This window comes from Pungitius pungitius, chromosome 18 (genome assembly GCF_949316345.1).
Source record: "Pungitius pungitius chromosome 18, fPunPun2.1, whole genome shotgun sequence".
In the NCBI taxonomy this organism is placed as follows: domain Eukaryota; kingdom Metazoa; phylum Chordata; class Actinopteri; order Perciformes; family Gasterosteidae; genus Pungitius; species Pungitius pungitius.
The window spans coordinates 9891161-9906586 of NC_084917.1; the positions used below are offsets into that span (position 1 = coordinate 9891161).

Here is a 15426-nt window from a genome sequence, read left to right on the forward strand (position 1 = left end):
AGAGTTTCCAGATTGCTTCCAGGAGTTGCGCCGGTCCCTCGGGCGTCGTAACAGTCAGTGGTTGTTCCGTGGCGTTCCTAAATATGGACCATTAATTGCAGTGCTGTTGCTGCCGAGGGATTTTCTAGGTATTCGATTCTCTGGTGTTTGTGTGGGCCGGTTTTAATTGTCTTCTCCTCCCCGGCAAACCTCTCATTTTAAACCTCGAGCCCTGCATAATCAGTCAATATTATGATCATCAATATAATCAATTTCAGAAGCTGTAATAAACCACCTGCAGACGGTTATTTTCATCAAGAAGCAAATACGCTGCAAATTCTGCAATTACTGTGTTTCCGCCTACACTTGAGCCCACACGGGAGGAGGGGGGGGGGGGGGGGGGGGTGAAAGAGCATCGATTTCTCGACGCAGCGTTCAAAGGAATTACCCCGTATGAGCTGCCGTCATTCTGCAGGAGAAACGACAGTTCAGCGGGGACACGTTAGCGGCGGGGGCTCGTGGGGGGGGGGGGGTCCGAAGTAGGAAAGATCAGCGCAGCAAGTCGCAGGGCGGTCCTTATGATCCCCGCGGAAAAGCGGCGCTGCGTGTGAGGGGCGACAACAAATGACTGCGATGACAGTCGGGAGTGCTGTGATCAACGAGGAGGAGAAGAACGCCAGGGCCCCCCCCCACCCCCCCCCCCCCCCCCCGGACCACCGCGTTGACGCTCTGGTTCGTGAGGCATTTAACATCTGCGTGTGTTTTCCACAACACGCGCAGGCGAGATTCATCTCGTAGGAAACGGCCGCTTCGGCTCTTGGAGATGGAATAAGAAAAAACTTCACCCAATGTATCGACGAGGCCTGTCTCTGTGGGATGCTGTGGCCAATTTAACAGATGTGTCCCCCTTTTTTTCGGGGGGGTGGGGTGGGGGGGGGAGGAAACCCTTGAATGTCCATCCATGACGTGCCGTTTTGCTCTCTGCTTCCTTCCTGGGGGGGGAAACGAGCAGCTTCGTTAGCGACACATGGATATCGATGATGATTACAGGGCACGGGGCGGCATTCTTCAGGCTACATGCGAAGTGTGTGTAGTTCCGTGAGTTGGAGTTAAGATCCGCGAGGGCGGCTTCATCGTTCGGGAGGCGGCTCTGACTTCTGACAGTCGCGTCCTCCCCGTCTCTGGAGGACGCGGAACATTTAATCTGTCGCCGTGCACGTCTCTGATAACGCGTCTGAGTGGCATCCACCTTTTGAATACCGAGTCTTGACACATTTGGACAATAAATACTTTATTGGCTGCCGCAGTAGGGGAAGGCTTTTAAGGTCACATTATTCATTTTGGAGATGATTCAGGAAAAAACTGCCATGTTTATATCCCCTTGATATATTGTGGTGCATGTCAGTGTCGTGGCTGTGACAGTTGATATTCCTGCTGGACTACGATGATGGGGAACCAATGGAAAAGTCTGGCGGAAAATGGGCCGCAGTAATAATGAGTTAACAGGGATTGTTACTGTTTTCCACAATTAATGCATAGATTAACGCGCTAACTGGCGTCAATCATTTTCAGCGTATTTGTGCCTGAGCGCTCCCGTTTCTCTGAGGATTTTTGTTAAGGTTAAACCAGTCGAAGGGACCTCTGTGGTCCCCCCCCCAAAAAAGCCACAGCATTTAAGATTATTTTGTCTGGTGTTAACCAGAGAACAAAGTGACTTTGTTGCATTTTGATTTCTGGTTTCCTCTCCTAACCGCAGGCCTACAGGCAAAGGGCCAGGCCCATAAACCCAACCCGCCTGACCCGCTGCTGCTTGTTAATGGGACAGCGTGTCGGTGGCCACGTTACAGATTTGTCGGGCGAAGTGAGAGTCAAATCAAAGACAGACTTCGGCGCGGCGTGAAGGACATCCCGTCCTCTTTGTTGGGCGTTCGCGCACCGGGAGTTTAGAAATTAATCTTTTGCATCTCTGCAAGCTCGAGGTCTGGAGAAAACCGCACCAACAAACGTGGAATAAGAAGGTCTTGGAAATCCTGAAGCAGCCACGCGATTGAATGTGTACGTGTGCTCGGTTCTCATTTTATTTTATGTTCATGTGATCGTGGTCCGACCGGCACGCCGCCCCACCGCAGATGTCAGTAAGGTTTATGACATGTCAACGGTGCACTTAAAAATCACTCATACTCCTCAAAGAAACGACATGCTTGGGGCGCAGGTGTCGTGTCATGACTTAATGGCAGCTCTGCACTGGACACGCTGTGATAAAAACAAAATGTCCCAAAGTCACTCACTAATCGGCGTTTCAGTTACTCATAAAGCAACCGCTGCAAATCGGACCTCGTCTGGAAACTAATCCTGTCCAAAAGGGGGATTACAGTTGTTCAGAGAGGGCTTTGGAAGGTATTACTGAATAGTCGCATCCATTAGAGGCGAGCCCAAAAACACAAAATTAGAAGTTGAGCGAAACGATTGCCTCGCTCGGATCATAGCTTTACCCTCTCGGCCAATCATATTTGTGCGGCGAGGTGACTGCGGTCTGCGTCAGTGCGCCCGGGCCGAGGTGCGCGTACGCGTGCACACCAGCTCGGTCGAGTCCGTCCTCTCCGTCCTCGCTGCCGGGGTCTCACGGTAGTGGGAGATGCTCTCGAGTCAAAGGGCACGTGCTCCGGGGCGACCAAAAAAAAAACTGAGCATAGGCAGAGTTTGTTATTCATCTCATACCTGTTCAGTAGTCACATGACTCTTCCCTCTCGTCTTTCTTTACCTTTCCTTACGTCTCCCCTCATCCCTTCTCCTCCTCCTCCTCTTTCCTTTCCTTTTTCTTCCTGCTCTCCCCTTCTTCTCACCTCCTCCTCGTATCCCCTCTCCTCTTTGTTATTTTACTACTCCCCCCCCCCCCCTCTCTCTCTCTGCCTCTCAAGCTCACAACGCTCTTGGTTTGTTTTGTTCTCTCTCTCTCTCTCTCTCCCCTCTTTTTCGCCCTCTACCTCTCCCAGCCTCTCATCCCTCCCACTAAACCCCCTCCCCTCATCTTGCTCTCCGCTGTATCGCTCTGTCAGTCGGAGAGGCGGGAGTCTCTCCGCTCGCGCTGCCTGCTTCGCCCCGTTGCCGCTGCCGCTTAAGCGAATCGCCGTGGCGACCCCATCCCTCCCTCCCTCTCCCTCGCTCTCTCTCCGATTCACGCTGGCAGGCTCCGCTGCGCTCCTCCATGGAGGCGTTGTTGTGTTTCGTGGCCGGGCACGTAGCCGCCGCTCTCTGTGAGGTCTGCTGTTTGTCTGACAGTGTGGTGTAGCGAAGCCTTCGCTGCCGCTGCCGCCGCCGCTGCCGCTGCCGCCGCCGCTGCCGCCGCCGCTGCCGCCGCTGCTGCTGCTGCTGCTGCTGCTGCTGTTGTTGTGGAATGTCTGTTTACATGAGCGGCATGGCTCGCGGGGCAGAGGCAGCCGGGGGCAGCCGGGAGGGCAGCGCCAGCAACGGAGGTGCAGCCAGAGGGAGAGGAGGAGAGAAATGTGAACCAGGAGGCACCGTCGGAGGTGGAGGAAGAGGAGGGATAGCGGAGGAGCAAGTGCGAGGGAAAGGAGGAGGTCCGGGGAGAGCAGTTTACGGAGCGGGATGTGGTTTGGCAGTGGGAGGAGGAGGACGAGGAGGTGGAGGTGGACGAGGAGGAGGAGGAGGAGGAGGTGGCGGCGGCGTGTGTCGCGGGGTTTGCATGTCCGTCCAGGAGCTCAGCTACTGTCTGTGTCTGCCCTGTTGCACAGTGTTACTGCAGCACGGAGCCGACCCCAACATACGCAACACCGATGGAAAGTCCGCCCTGGACCTCGCTGAACCCTCCGCCAAGGCCGTCCTCACAGGTCAGTGTCCCGTCTGCCACACACACACACACACACAATGCAGTGTTTGTATTCCTGTCGCAGATGGGGTTTGTTGGTCTTTTGTCAGTTTCCTCTTTTTTTTCCCCTCCCATGCTGGGGTTTCTGCGCGGGATGCACGTTTCCTCCTTGTGTTGTAATGTTAACAGGTTCCCCCAGCATTCCTTTCACCCTGTCCAAGGCTATAAGCAGTATTGCCTCCTGTTTGTGTCCATCTATCACCCTTTTTTTTTTTTTTTGGGCAAGGCTGTGCCGCTCATGCACCCACGCGGGTTAATCTGTTATTCAAGGCTGCATACACATCCATCATTCTTATGCATTTGATCTGTTCGGCCTTGCCTTCTTCCAATAATTGCTTGTCAGAGGTGTTCTCATCATGTTGGCTGAGCCCAGAGAAAACAGTCGCTTCAGGATCATTATCCAGATGATCTGCGTCCACACGTATATCTAGCATATGGAAGATATGGGAGAGTGTGACCAACCAGGGACGGACACGCCACGGCTGCTAAGAACCAATCCAGTAGCGGCGCACTAGTTTGGGCACGAACCTCACCATACGTATCCGTTCGACACGAAGACGCCACTGCGTTTTCCAACTGATCCGTGTTTGGAAACCTCTCCAAGCTCGTCCGTTGCTTTTTGTGCTCGAAAGAGCCCGGCCTAGTGTGCACGCTCAGTGTGAACGTAGCAAAACACAACGGAAGAGTGGACACGAGCCTGAGGCTGCACTCATCGATCACCAGAAACTCACTCTTCTTTTGGGATTTCGCTCTTTGGTGGTTTCCTTCTTTCTTTCTTTTTTAGTTTGTTGATTCCTTACCGCCAAGCGTTGTTGAGAAGTAGAGGAATAACCAACTCATTGACCTCGGCAAACCTTCACTGAGCAAATTGGAAATGCATTGACATATCGCTTAAAGCAGTGGTTCTCAACTGGTCTGGCTCCGGGACCCACCATCACCATCACCCCTTAAGCGGCGACCCAAATCGAGGAACATTCTCAACTTCTCAAATTTATTCAAAAGCAAGTTCATAAGCTGAATTTTATATTTTATATTCAGGATGTTTAATTTAATTTTTAATTAAAAACCCAATGTCTCCCCCATATCAGAATGGTTTGACCCAACCTGGCACACGCTGCTGAAAACATGGACGGACGAGCCAGCAAAAAAACACACTGCATTAAAAAAGTCCCTTCAAAATAAAATCCCAGGATGAAACTACTGTTTTTATTCATTTGGAAAAGGCGTTAAAGGCCACACAACTTTTGTGGTCAATTAACCACATGACACAGTATACAGCCTTCATATGAAGGCTCGGTACAAAAATCTATTCCTTCTGATTGATTTGGAAAAAGTAAAGACACAGCCTTGTTTCTTTAGCGCTTCGCATTTCTTTTGACAAGCTTCGTGCTGTATTCTGTGTGTGTGTGTGTGTGTGTGTTCTATGAGTTCTGTGTCGTTATCTCCTGCTATTCACTTGGGAAAGTGCAAAAGACATGCTTCTCATTGAACTAAAATGTGTGCTTATTTTTTGGGTCTTGCCTCGCACAACATCCTCCATTTGCACTCTGTTGCATCACCAATTCCCTCTGTGGTGAGTGAGATGAACCGTGAGATACCACAGCAAGGAGCTGTGTCAAAACATGTGGACGATATTCAGCGGAACCGCTGCGTGAAAAAAAAATTCCTTGTCCTTTCAAGCTAGAATTGGTTGATGGGGTTGCTCAGCGCCAGCTAACTGAGCAATGCCACATATTTGACGGTTATCCCTTTGACCCCCATCTCGGCAGCGGCCATGATACAAGTTTTACAATGGAGCCGTTGTGGAAAGGCAATTTATTGGCAGTAAAAGTCAGAGTAAATGATCCTAGTCTGTTTGTGATAGAACATGTTTACCAAACATTGCAGACGTGTGTGTGTGTGTGTGTGTGTGTGTGTGTGTGTGTCAAACTCAAAGCAACTAATAGTGTAAACAACAAGTTGGCTGAGACAGACTCAAACAGTGCTTACAAATTAGAGCGCTGCAGCTTTGTTGTGTTTGTTGATTGACATGAAGATTGCTCAAACCGTGAGGGGTACCTCCCCATGGGGGAGGGGGGAGGAGGGGGGGGGGGGGCTGGCTGTGATGCAAATGATCCAATCTCGAGACCGACTGGTTTGTCCATACTGGGCTACTGTAGAACAACTGCGGTGCTACACGGAGGACTTATAGAGAGAAACCGCTACGTTTCAGGCAACGACACTTTTGCTTTTTAATGTCAGAATAAAAACAGAGAAATTAACATGATTGTTTGGACATTTGAGCCATTTAACAGTTTATTACTTACTGCAATTATCTTCATTGTGCTGCAGCTACGTTCACACACTATTCATCGTCAATTGTAAAAAAGGGTTTTTTTGCTCAAAATGAAAGCACGGTTGAACCTTACCGGTGACCTACGGAAACCTTGATTTATTTGGTTAATGGAAATACAATTTAAGCAGATTTATGATGCTCCATCTGCCTACCCATTGAATGTCAAAGCTCTATAATGGAAACAAGGGCTTGGGGATTAAAACATGTTTTAATTTACATAAATTAAGGGCCGCAATTGGCATTTTTCAAAACATTTTATCTCGTCCTAGTTTAAGCGCTAGCGTGATTAATAATGGCCGTGTTCCATTCCGCTGATGGATTAAACCCTATGTCAATGAGCACCTTGCTGGAACGCAGCCTTTATAGAGGTTATTATTTACACCTGGGCCTCTCGCTGCTACTGCATGTCCAAAAGGTCCTCTGTGAAAATGGCATGTTGGAAGGAACGCACAAAGTCAGACTGAAATGCTGAAAGGCTTTCGAGAGGAGCAAATCGGTCTGTTTGGGGAGTTCGATCTCCTGGTTGATACGTGAAAACAGCGACGGCATCGCACCCTCCCCCCACCCCCCCCCTCTCTCCCCCCTGCGGTTATCGCTCAGTATTTGCTTCAAGTTTGACACATTCAGCGCACGGCGTTAAGTTTACGCAAATGATCCACTTAATGGCCGGCACTAATAACCTAAACTATCGTCCTGTTATATGCTCTTTGTTCTAATTACTGTAGGCAGCCAGGCATTTAACGCGACGCTCTTGCCGACGTTGTCAGGTTTTCGGTCAAACTGGCTGAAAATGATAGTCTTTTAGGAAAAGGAAACCTTCAACATTGGGGATCCAAACGTATGTGTGTTTGCATTTGTAGCCTGTGCACAGTCTTCCACAGAGACACCCCGCCTTCGGCTCCTCTCCTCCTCCGTCCTATGTGTTCCATGATTTAGAGGCGCTGCTTCGTTCCTCATCTCTGCCGCAGGCCGCCGCAGCTTTCAGCTTCACTCGGCTGTGATGGAAGTCCATGTTGACCCATAAATAAGCTCCACCGGCTTTGCCACGTCCGAACAAAGTGCTCCCAGAAAATGATCGACCCTGTTCCCTGCTACCTGGAGATGTGGAATGGATAGGTGGAGAGAATTCGGTCTGATGCGGGTGGCCTCGAAACAGGACACAGTAGTTTGCTTGTCCGATATGTTTGGCAGGACGTTTGTTTCGGTCTCAACATTGCCTGCAACGAGCCCAACGAGCTCGTACGGACGGGTTCACGGTCCTGGAAGAAATTTAAATAACCCTTACTCTTTTACCCTAACATGCCTTTGCAGTGCAATAGCATAGATTAATAATATTTATTCAAGTCTGTTATGTTGTCACTTAGGGTTACAAAACGACAGCATGCAGAGATGTACGGTGCCGTCCCCCCCACTCAGTACACAACACTTATCAGGTGTCTGAGTGAAGCTGCAGTGTTTGGATCTGATGCGTGGAGCAGAATGCCAGATCAATGTGCATTTTGCAGCCAGGCAAAGTGGTTTTCTGCACCACCACTGCTCTTTTTGCTCCCGAGAGAGGCTGAGTATCGCATATTATCGATTACGATCTGCTTTTTGACGGACAAAGTATTTCACAGGATAATCGTACATACAGACTACAAGAGTATGGATAACAAATAACAGGCTAAAGGTGAGTACAAGTTGCTTAAGCTGTTGCGCAGTGAAAAGCCGGCCTGCTGCTGAGCCTTGGAGCTGCTGCTCGGTGGCTTTTTGAAATCTTTGTTGGACCGCTCTGGGATAGCACTTTGCTCCTGCATCCAGCATTCACGCTAAGATCAGATGACCGGGAGGTTCCTCCACCAACAAGAGTTTTCTAAAAAAGCCGGGGATATTCTCATATATCCCAGATATCAGACTGCAGATAAGTGATCGGGAGGAACGCGGAACAATGACGTGGGACCCCTCAACGGAGATTAAATGGGGAAACATTTTTTTACTTAGATCCTTCATTCCTGTTGTTGGGGATTGATCTTCCTCTGGCCAGGAAGTTAGTGATTAGGAGACTTTGATCAAGTTGTTTCTGCCCTTGACAATGCTGTCCTTCCTCCCGCTGGTACTCTGCCGCTTCCTTTCTTCGCCCATCAGTTCCGACGTTGTCTAATGAGCTTTGCAAAGTACAGCCCGTACTCCCCCCCCCCCCCGTCCCCCCGTCCCCCCGTCAGCCCCCCGGCGCGGATCTTTCCCTCTGACACGTCGTCCATACTCACTTTCTCGGGCTCCATACCAATCAGCCCCTCCATCTTCTCCCTCCCAAATGTGTCATTTATTTCCTTTTGTGCTCTTCACTCCTCAAACGGTCCTCATCCTCTTTAAATCTCAGCGACACACGATTCCGGTGACATTGCCGTCTACGAAGGAGTCACAGATAAGCCGCTGGTGCCTCAAAGACCTCTGCGACCCTGCAAAGATTGTATAGTTTAGACCTTCAGTGTTGTAAGCTGGATGTTGGTGATCAACATCGCTGCCAATATACTGTATAACAGACTTATCTCATGAACTAAGTCGGTTTTCAGCCCAGTACTTTGGGATCCGGCCAACAAACACACTGGTGAAACATAAGCTCGATGCGGATGGACCGGTAGAGGTCATTTATGTGGTAATCTCTTTTAAGACCGTTGTATTGGTACAAGTATTAAGCGCTCACGAGGATCAGTTGGAGGAAGCTGTCATCGTGTGTTTTGCTGAATTCAAACAGCGAAGGAAACCCCCCGTCCACATGGTGCAGCGTTGTCTGGCAACACAGATCAGCCAATAAGAGGAGGTTATTCATTTCTCTGCTTTGTAGACGTTTGAAATGTCTTTCCAAAAGCCTGTAGTTTAGGACGGTGAGTAAAGCAGCCTAAAGTCAGTGTTGCTGCATGGTAAAGAGGAGAAACCGGGAGAAACACTTGAAGAGATAAGAGGCAGGAGAGAGACGAAGAAATGGAGAGTGAGAAACGCAGTCCATTAGCTGCTGTTAATTACCTCTGATTGGTATTCACAAACGAGCTGCATCTGAGCCTCGGGAGAGATCCATTCTCCCCTCTGGACCTCGGTCAACACACACACACACACACTCTTTCTCATTCCTTCGGCCTCTCCTATTTTAATGTGTCTTTAGCGCATTTCCCGTTGTGATATGAACCGATTGTCATGTTGCTGTTTGCTTTGGGTCAAGTGACGAGCAGGTGGCATCCAGTATGAAGTTTCCCATTCACGCACACTAAAGTCCTTTTGTGTCTTTATACATTTTTGTTGCGCTCTTTGGATTCAAAAGATGTGGTCGATCGCCTCCTCTTTAACTGCTGGCCTTGTCTGGTTTGTGTCTAGAATCATCTAATCTTTATGCACTTTTCTCATCAATTATCTCTCTTCTGATCGTTCTATTGAGGTTTTTAAAAGAAACTGTTTAATACGTCTAACAGTAAAGTGGAGAGTTTGCCCCGTTTGCTCTGAGCGTCTAATATGAGTAGTATTTCACGAGTTGGGAGCCACTGTAAAGATGGGCTTGAAATAAAAAAATGAAAAATTGAGGAATGGGAAAACAGTCTTTTCCCTCTTTTCATTATTTTTTTTTAATTAAAAAGTACCACTCAGCAAGTCTAAAACGTGCAATACCTGGGTTTTAGTACAATGCTGCAGCTGAGTAGGGCTCCTCTTGGTCAAAACAATGGACCATAGGATGAACAGTGCAGGATCTATTTTTTTAATATGTCATATCCATGCATGGAAGCATGTTTCACTCACATTTTCATGGTCATCCTGTTCTCCATTTCCTGGATGGATCCTTATACTTTTACTGAAGCAATGTACCCTGTGAAAATCAATTAACTTATTGGTTCTCACCTGATTCATTGCTGCCTCAATTTAACAATAAAGTTGCCCTCATACTTTGATTTCAAACTCGAGAACTGTCATGAAGAGAACTTGACTTTGGAGACGGGACATCATTCGTTGTCACTCTGCTGGGCTTCAGGATGTGACGGTTACAGCATGTCTTCCCCAGGAGGTGGAAGTGTCCACCTGGAACTTGGATCTCGCTTCGGCTCCATTCTGTCACTAAGGCAGTCAGTCTTTTTTTTTTTTTTTTTTCAATTCCACCCTGTTATCATGTTGTAGTTTGCTTTTCATCCTCGGGAAGGAGTTACAGGCGGAGATACCAGTCTGTCACTGACAAAGAAATGAAAAATACGAGGATTTTCTGAAATGAGATGGAGAGAGAAAAAAAGTAATCTGTAAAGAAGAAAACTGCAATCGTAGGGCTTTGCTGCAGTGCAGATATTCATTGCTCTTACCCGCTTTGTTGTCGTTTTTCTAATATTTTTGCTACTTTTCTTTACTTTCATGGGGGTTTCCCTGTCAAAACTAGATTATTCTTTGATTTTTTTATGTTTAACGTTCATTGGCAGGTTATTTGACAAGCAGGTGAGTTGGCTCTGCAGAAATCCACCAAACGCCATTTACATGGGCAAATAAATCATGCCATAAATGAGTGAAACGGAAACCGTGACCTTTTGGATAATCTCAAGGAAGTAGAAACAAGTACAAGGCAGTCCTCCCACGCAACGCTTATGGCTTCTCCTGTGCCAGCTTCTACCCCGGGCAGATGGCCAGAACTGGACTCAAACCCAAGAAAACAGGTTTGAACTATTAATAAATCTATCCACGAGACAGTAATAATGATTGATGCTTATAATAAGTGACAAGAGAGAGTTATGGAAACTGTATGCAAGAAAGCCATAATTGCTAATTAAGCAAAGGGGGTAAAAAAAAAAAACCTCAGGAGTAACGGCACCCATATTTCTATCCCAAGCGACTTTTCCACCATAAGGATACAAACTCAGAATAAAGGAAACTTACAAGTGCAATTTCATCATGGGAAGGTGGCGATGGTCTTGCGACCTGCCGATCGGATAATGGGAACATGGCAATAATCAGGGAGGCATGGCAACGCTAGAACAATATACAATGGGAGACGGACCGCGCATGCAAAATAACCCGTTGGCCAAATGTCCCGCTTCAAACTTTATGAACACATACAGAATCCATTTGTGTGGATTTCTAAAGCCTCGCGTTAAAACATACTTATCTTTATTTAAGACGCGGCGCTACTTGCAGGTCGCTGTGTAATGCTACATTCTCAGTAAAGTTTGAAAAAAAAAAAAAAAACACTTGGCAAACCCATGGTCGTAAGATACTCATTTACATGTCATTTGCATGACGGAGAGGAGGTGGGTCCATGTCGCTACTGAAAAAGGATCCTTCCGTCGACCACCGGAGGAACCTGCCACCCCCCCCCCCCCCCCCCCCTCCAACCCTCGCTCCTTCTGTTGCTGTGTGAAAAAGAGTTTGAAGCGTGGTGTACTTTGACATTAATTGCGTTTGCGTATGTGTTTCCGTTAAAGCCGTCTCCCCGCCATGCTGCGCGTTGACGGCATGCTGTCGGCAGGCACTTCCACTCGGTTGTGACTAAGGAGAAAAAGAAAATGTTTTTTTTCTGAAGAGAGGTCTGCGGTGGAAGGGCAGCTTTAACGTAGCAGAAAATGTGCCGCCGCTCGCGCGACAGATGTGATGGCAAATTGAAGAGAATGAGGGAAGAGGGGACCGGAGACAGAGAAAGTTGAAAAATGAGGGTGGGAGGGACGAAGAGGAGAGGAGAGAAGAAGCAACGGGGGGGCATGCATCGAGCGAAGGCGGTTTGACTTGCAAAAGATAAAGACGCTCGCCGGCTCCAGTGACGGACAGAGCGCTGAGACGAACTGACAGGACGCCACGCGAAGGCCCAGAAACTAAGAGGGGGGAGCGGTGGTCGCTGTGTGCGTGAACATGGTGACAAAGAACCTGCTGCTCCCAACGCCTGGTCCCACTAATGCAGCGGGGACAAAGGCAGGCAGGGTTGCACCTGTATGCACCTTTTGAGTGTGCGTGCGTGCGTGTGTGTGTGTGTGTGTGTGTGTGTGTGTGTGTGTGCGAGTGCAAGGAGCAATGTGAATCCCTGCGTCTGCAAGGCCAAGTGTGTAGCTCTCCTCCCTTTATCGGTGGCATGCTCATCGATTACTTGGTCCACCTGTGATGAATGAGCCCTAGCCCCATTTCCAAAATGACCCAGCAAGAGACGCACAACAAAGTGAGCCTGTGTGTGTGTGTGTGTGTGTCCTCAGCCCATTCAGAACAATGTCCTGCAGCTGAAATTACCTAGTCCCAACCTTTTATTACACGCACGAAATCTTCTGCAAACCGGTGTTTTTTACCCCCATCTTTCTCCTCTATGGTTTCATGACTCACGTTTGTGTGCCTCGCTCAGGACAAATGCAATATGATCTAATCTTTTCCATATTAATTTGTCCTGCCGCAACGTGAGGAGGAGGAGGAGGAGGAGGAAAAAAAAGAAAAATACCATCGGCAATTAGCATTTGTTTTTTTTAAACTTTTGGAATCCTTCTCCGAGAAGACCTCTCACACCCTCAGGGGACAATGTCGCTCAAGCAGTTGGAGACGGAAACTAAGCAAGGGGAAGTTTGGAAAAACCTCAGCAGATGTCAAAATGAACACACCGACGGGCCCCCGGGGCAGCGTGGTGATGTCATATTTCATCCAGGCACGATCCCCCGTGGCACTACAGAACGGTCACCACATGGTCATAATATAACTATTACAAATCACTATCTATGGGTATAGAGTCTTTACAGGTGTCTATAAACCCGTATGTATAGCATCTAGTGTGTGTTTCCTGTTATGACAACAAAGTACGCAGAGGCAGTCAAACACCTTCTTCTATTATTGCCGCACACCTTCCCCAGCTACTTACTACCCCCCCCACCCCCCCAACCCCATTGATTGGTGTCAGTTTGCGCCGGTCCGCCTCAGCAGTCGCGACCTCGCAGACTCGACTCGAAGTCCAGTTGTTGTTTAACAGCAGATGAACTGCTACTACAAATAAATGATGTTTCATTCACACACACACACACACACACACACACACACGCGCGGACTGCTGGGCACTGAGGCGACTCATTGTCCAGTCAGCATCATCTGTGCCACTTAGTACACACACACACACATTGAGACACACGTAACCCTTCCTTGTTGCATGGTAAACATTGACATAGGAGACGGTTTGACATTGACTTGCACCCCCCTCTGCACGAACCTGTTATCCCACCCTTCACATACATGTGGATATAAACACGCAGGCGCACACACAAACACACCCATGTGCATGCAAAGGAACGGCATGCTTTCAAGCACACAACGATTTGAATTTAAATGGGGAGCACCGGTGTCCACTGCACTCTGCCAATGGAGCGACGTGCTCACACGCTCACCCAGTCAGATTCAGAGGTGTCCATTCATGCTTAAATTCATTCCCCCATAGCTTCATTGAGCTTTTGGGTTAGGTTTAGATGAGTTGAGTCAGTTCCTCGTCTTCTTGCGTCCTTGGTGAGGTTCCTTTCGTGTCATGTTGTCACTGCCCACATTGGGCCAACTCGACGCACAAGCCAGGTGGGGGACGCGACAACGTCTTATTGCGGCAGCAGCAGCAGCAGCAGCAGGTTCAGTGATTTGATACCAAACTACTGCAGTACGGTGTCGAGGAGCTTCAACATCGGTATGTCACCTCGTTTATTGCTTTTAATCCATTAAAGAACCACAGTCTCGGATTGGACGTTGCAGAATTTATTTCTTTGGCGGCTCCTGGTGGTAATGAAGCAGAGTGGAAACCACAGCCAGGTTTAAATGAAATGTTATGTCAGAAAATACTGCTTGATCCACCTTGTTATTTGGGCGCTCATCGGTTGCCTGGTCAAATGTATGATTGTTGTGTTTTGATGTGGGAAGTTGTGCAAAGTGGCAGCAGGTTAACAGTCATACTAATACATGTGTGTGCGTGCGTGTGCGCCCGCCTGTGTGCGTGTGGGCGAGAGAAAGAGAGAGAAACTAATTCAAACTGCTGAGTCACAATCACTTAAGCTCTCAAAGCGTGAATAATAATGGAACCAACAACTAAATCCTGCATTGGCTCCAGCTCATTTGCAGAATATGGGGGACCGCCGACTCAGCTGAACATGGCGATATAAAATATGTTTTCTCGTCCAGTTTGGAAGTTACACTGATTAAAATCTGGCAGACCTGTCCTTACTAATCAATCATAAAGTACTGTTTAGATTTTCAGTAAAAGGTGGAGGTGGAAATGCACGTGTGACAGGATTGAAACCACTGAAAATTACTCATTAGTTCTTTAACAATTATTGTTCCACCCCACCGGGGAAGGATATCGAAACCCTTAAGGCTGTATTTCCATACTGATGAAGTTCAATGTGGGAGTGAAGTTTATGCCTGTTTACTCCACGTGGGAGAACTGTGGTCGAATGAACTGAATATGAAAGCATTTGTTTGTAATGCACTTTAATGGCGGCGATGGTGCGCTACCACCCGATAGTAGTGTTAAACCAGTCTCGGTACACAAATTGGTTGAAAAGTACATCATCTGATTTAGCGCCTCGATCCGTATCCGTACGCTTCCCTCTCCTCTCTTTTGTATTTATATTATCCCTCTCGCCCTCTCCCCGCCCCCCCCCCACCTCCCCAACTGTTCCGCCTTAGCCTCGCTAACACCAATTATACTGTGTCAAATCCATGCATGTCAGTTTCCAGATCCCTAATCATTGCTTCTCCCTTTCATCTGCAAGTCCTTTGTTCCTCCCCCGTCTCTGTAACCTTTCTTCTGCGCTCCTCGCCCTGCCCCACCCGTCCGTCGGCGCCGCCGTCGCCACGTACACACAGCCCGCCCCCTCAATGCTCCTTCCATTTCCATCCGTATTACATTTACTTATCCATCCTTCTTTTGATAATTTTTTTCTTATTTTTAAGGTTATTTCCAATAATACCTCTTCTAATTGAGTGAATGTTCTGGCAACTTTATGCATCGGGTTTGCATGAATGAACAAGTCCGTAAGGGAGTCTTCAGTAACAGGTGCAAAGGTAGTCCTACAAGGCCTTGTCTCGCAGCTTCCAATTTACACAACCAGGATAACAAAAGAAAAAGAAAAGTCTCGCCGGGCACACTACATGCTCCATGGCGTACAGGCAGCGTTGCATTATGGGAAAGTGTAGTTGAAAGTGTGTGGGGGGTTTTTTGGCCCTTGGGAGGGACACAATGTCAGGAGTCATTTCCGCTGCTACGGTTCAATTCTTTATTTTTATTCCT

General features: G+C 48.2%; 1 protein-coding gene across 1 annotated transcript in view; it reads left to right on the forward strand.

Moving 5' to 3' along the window:
* Positions 1 to 15426, forward strand: part of LOC119226322 (poly [ADP-ribose] polymerase tankyrase-1) — a 47447-nt gene that overhangs the window by 3141 nt on the left and 28880 nt on the right. The window contains exon 4 of the mRNA XM_062558883.1: positions 3732 to 3827. Within this exon, the coding sequence (XP_062414867.1) occupies positions 3732 to 3827 (96 nt within the window). The remainder of the gene's footprint in view (positions 1 to 3731; positions 3828 to 15426) is intronic.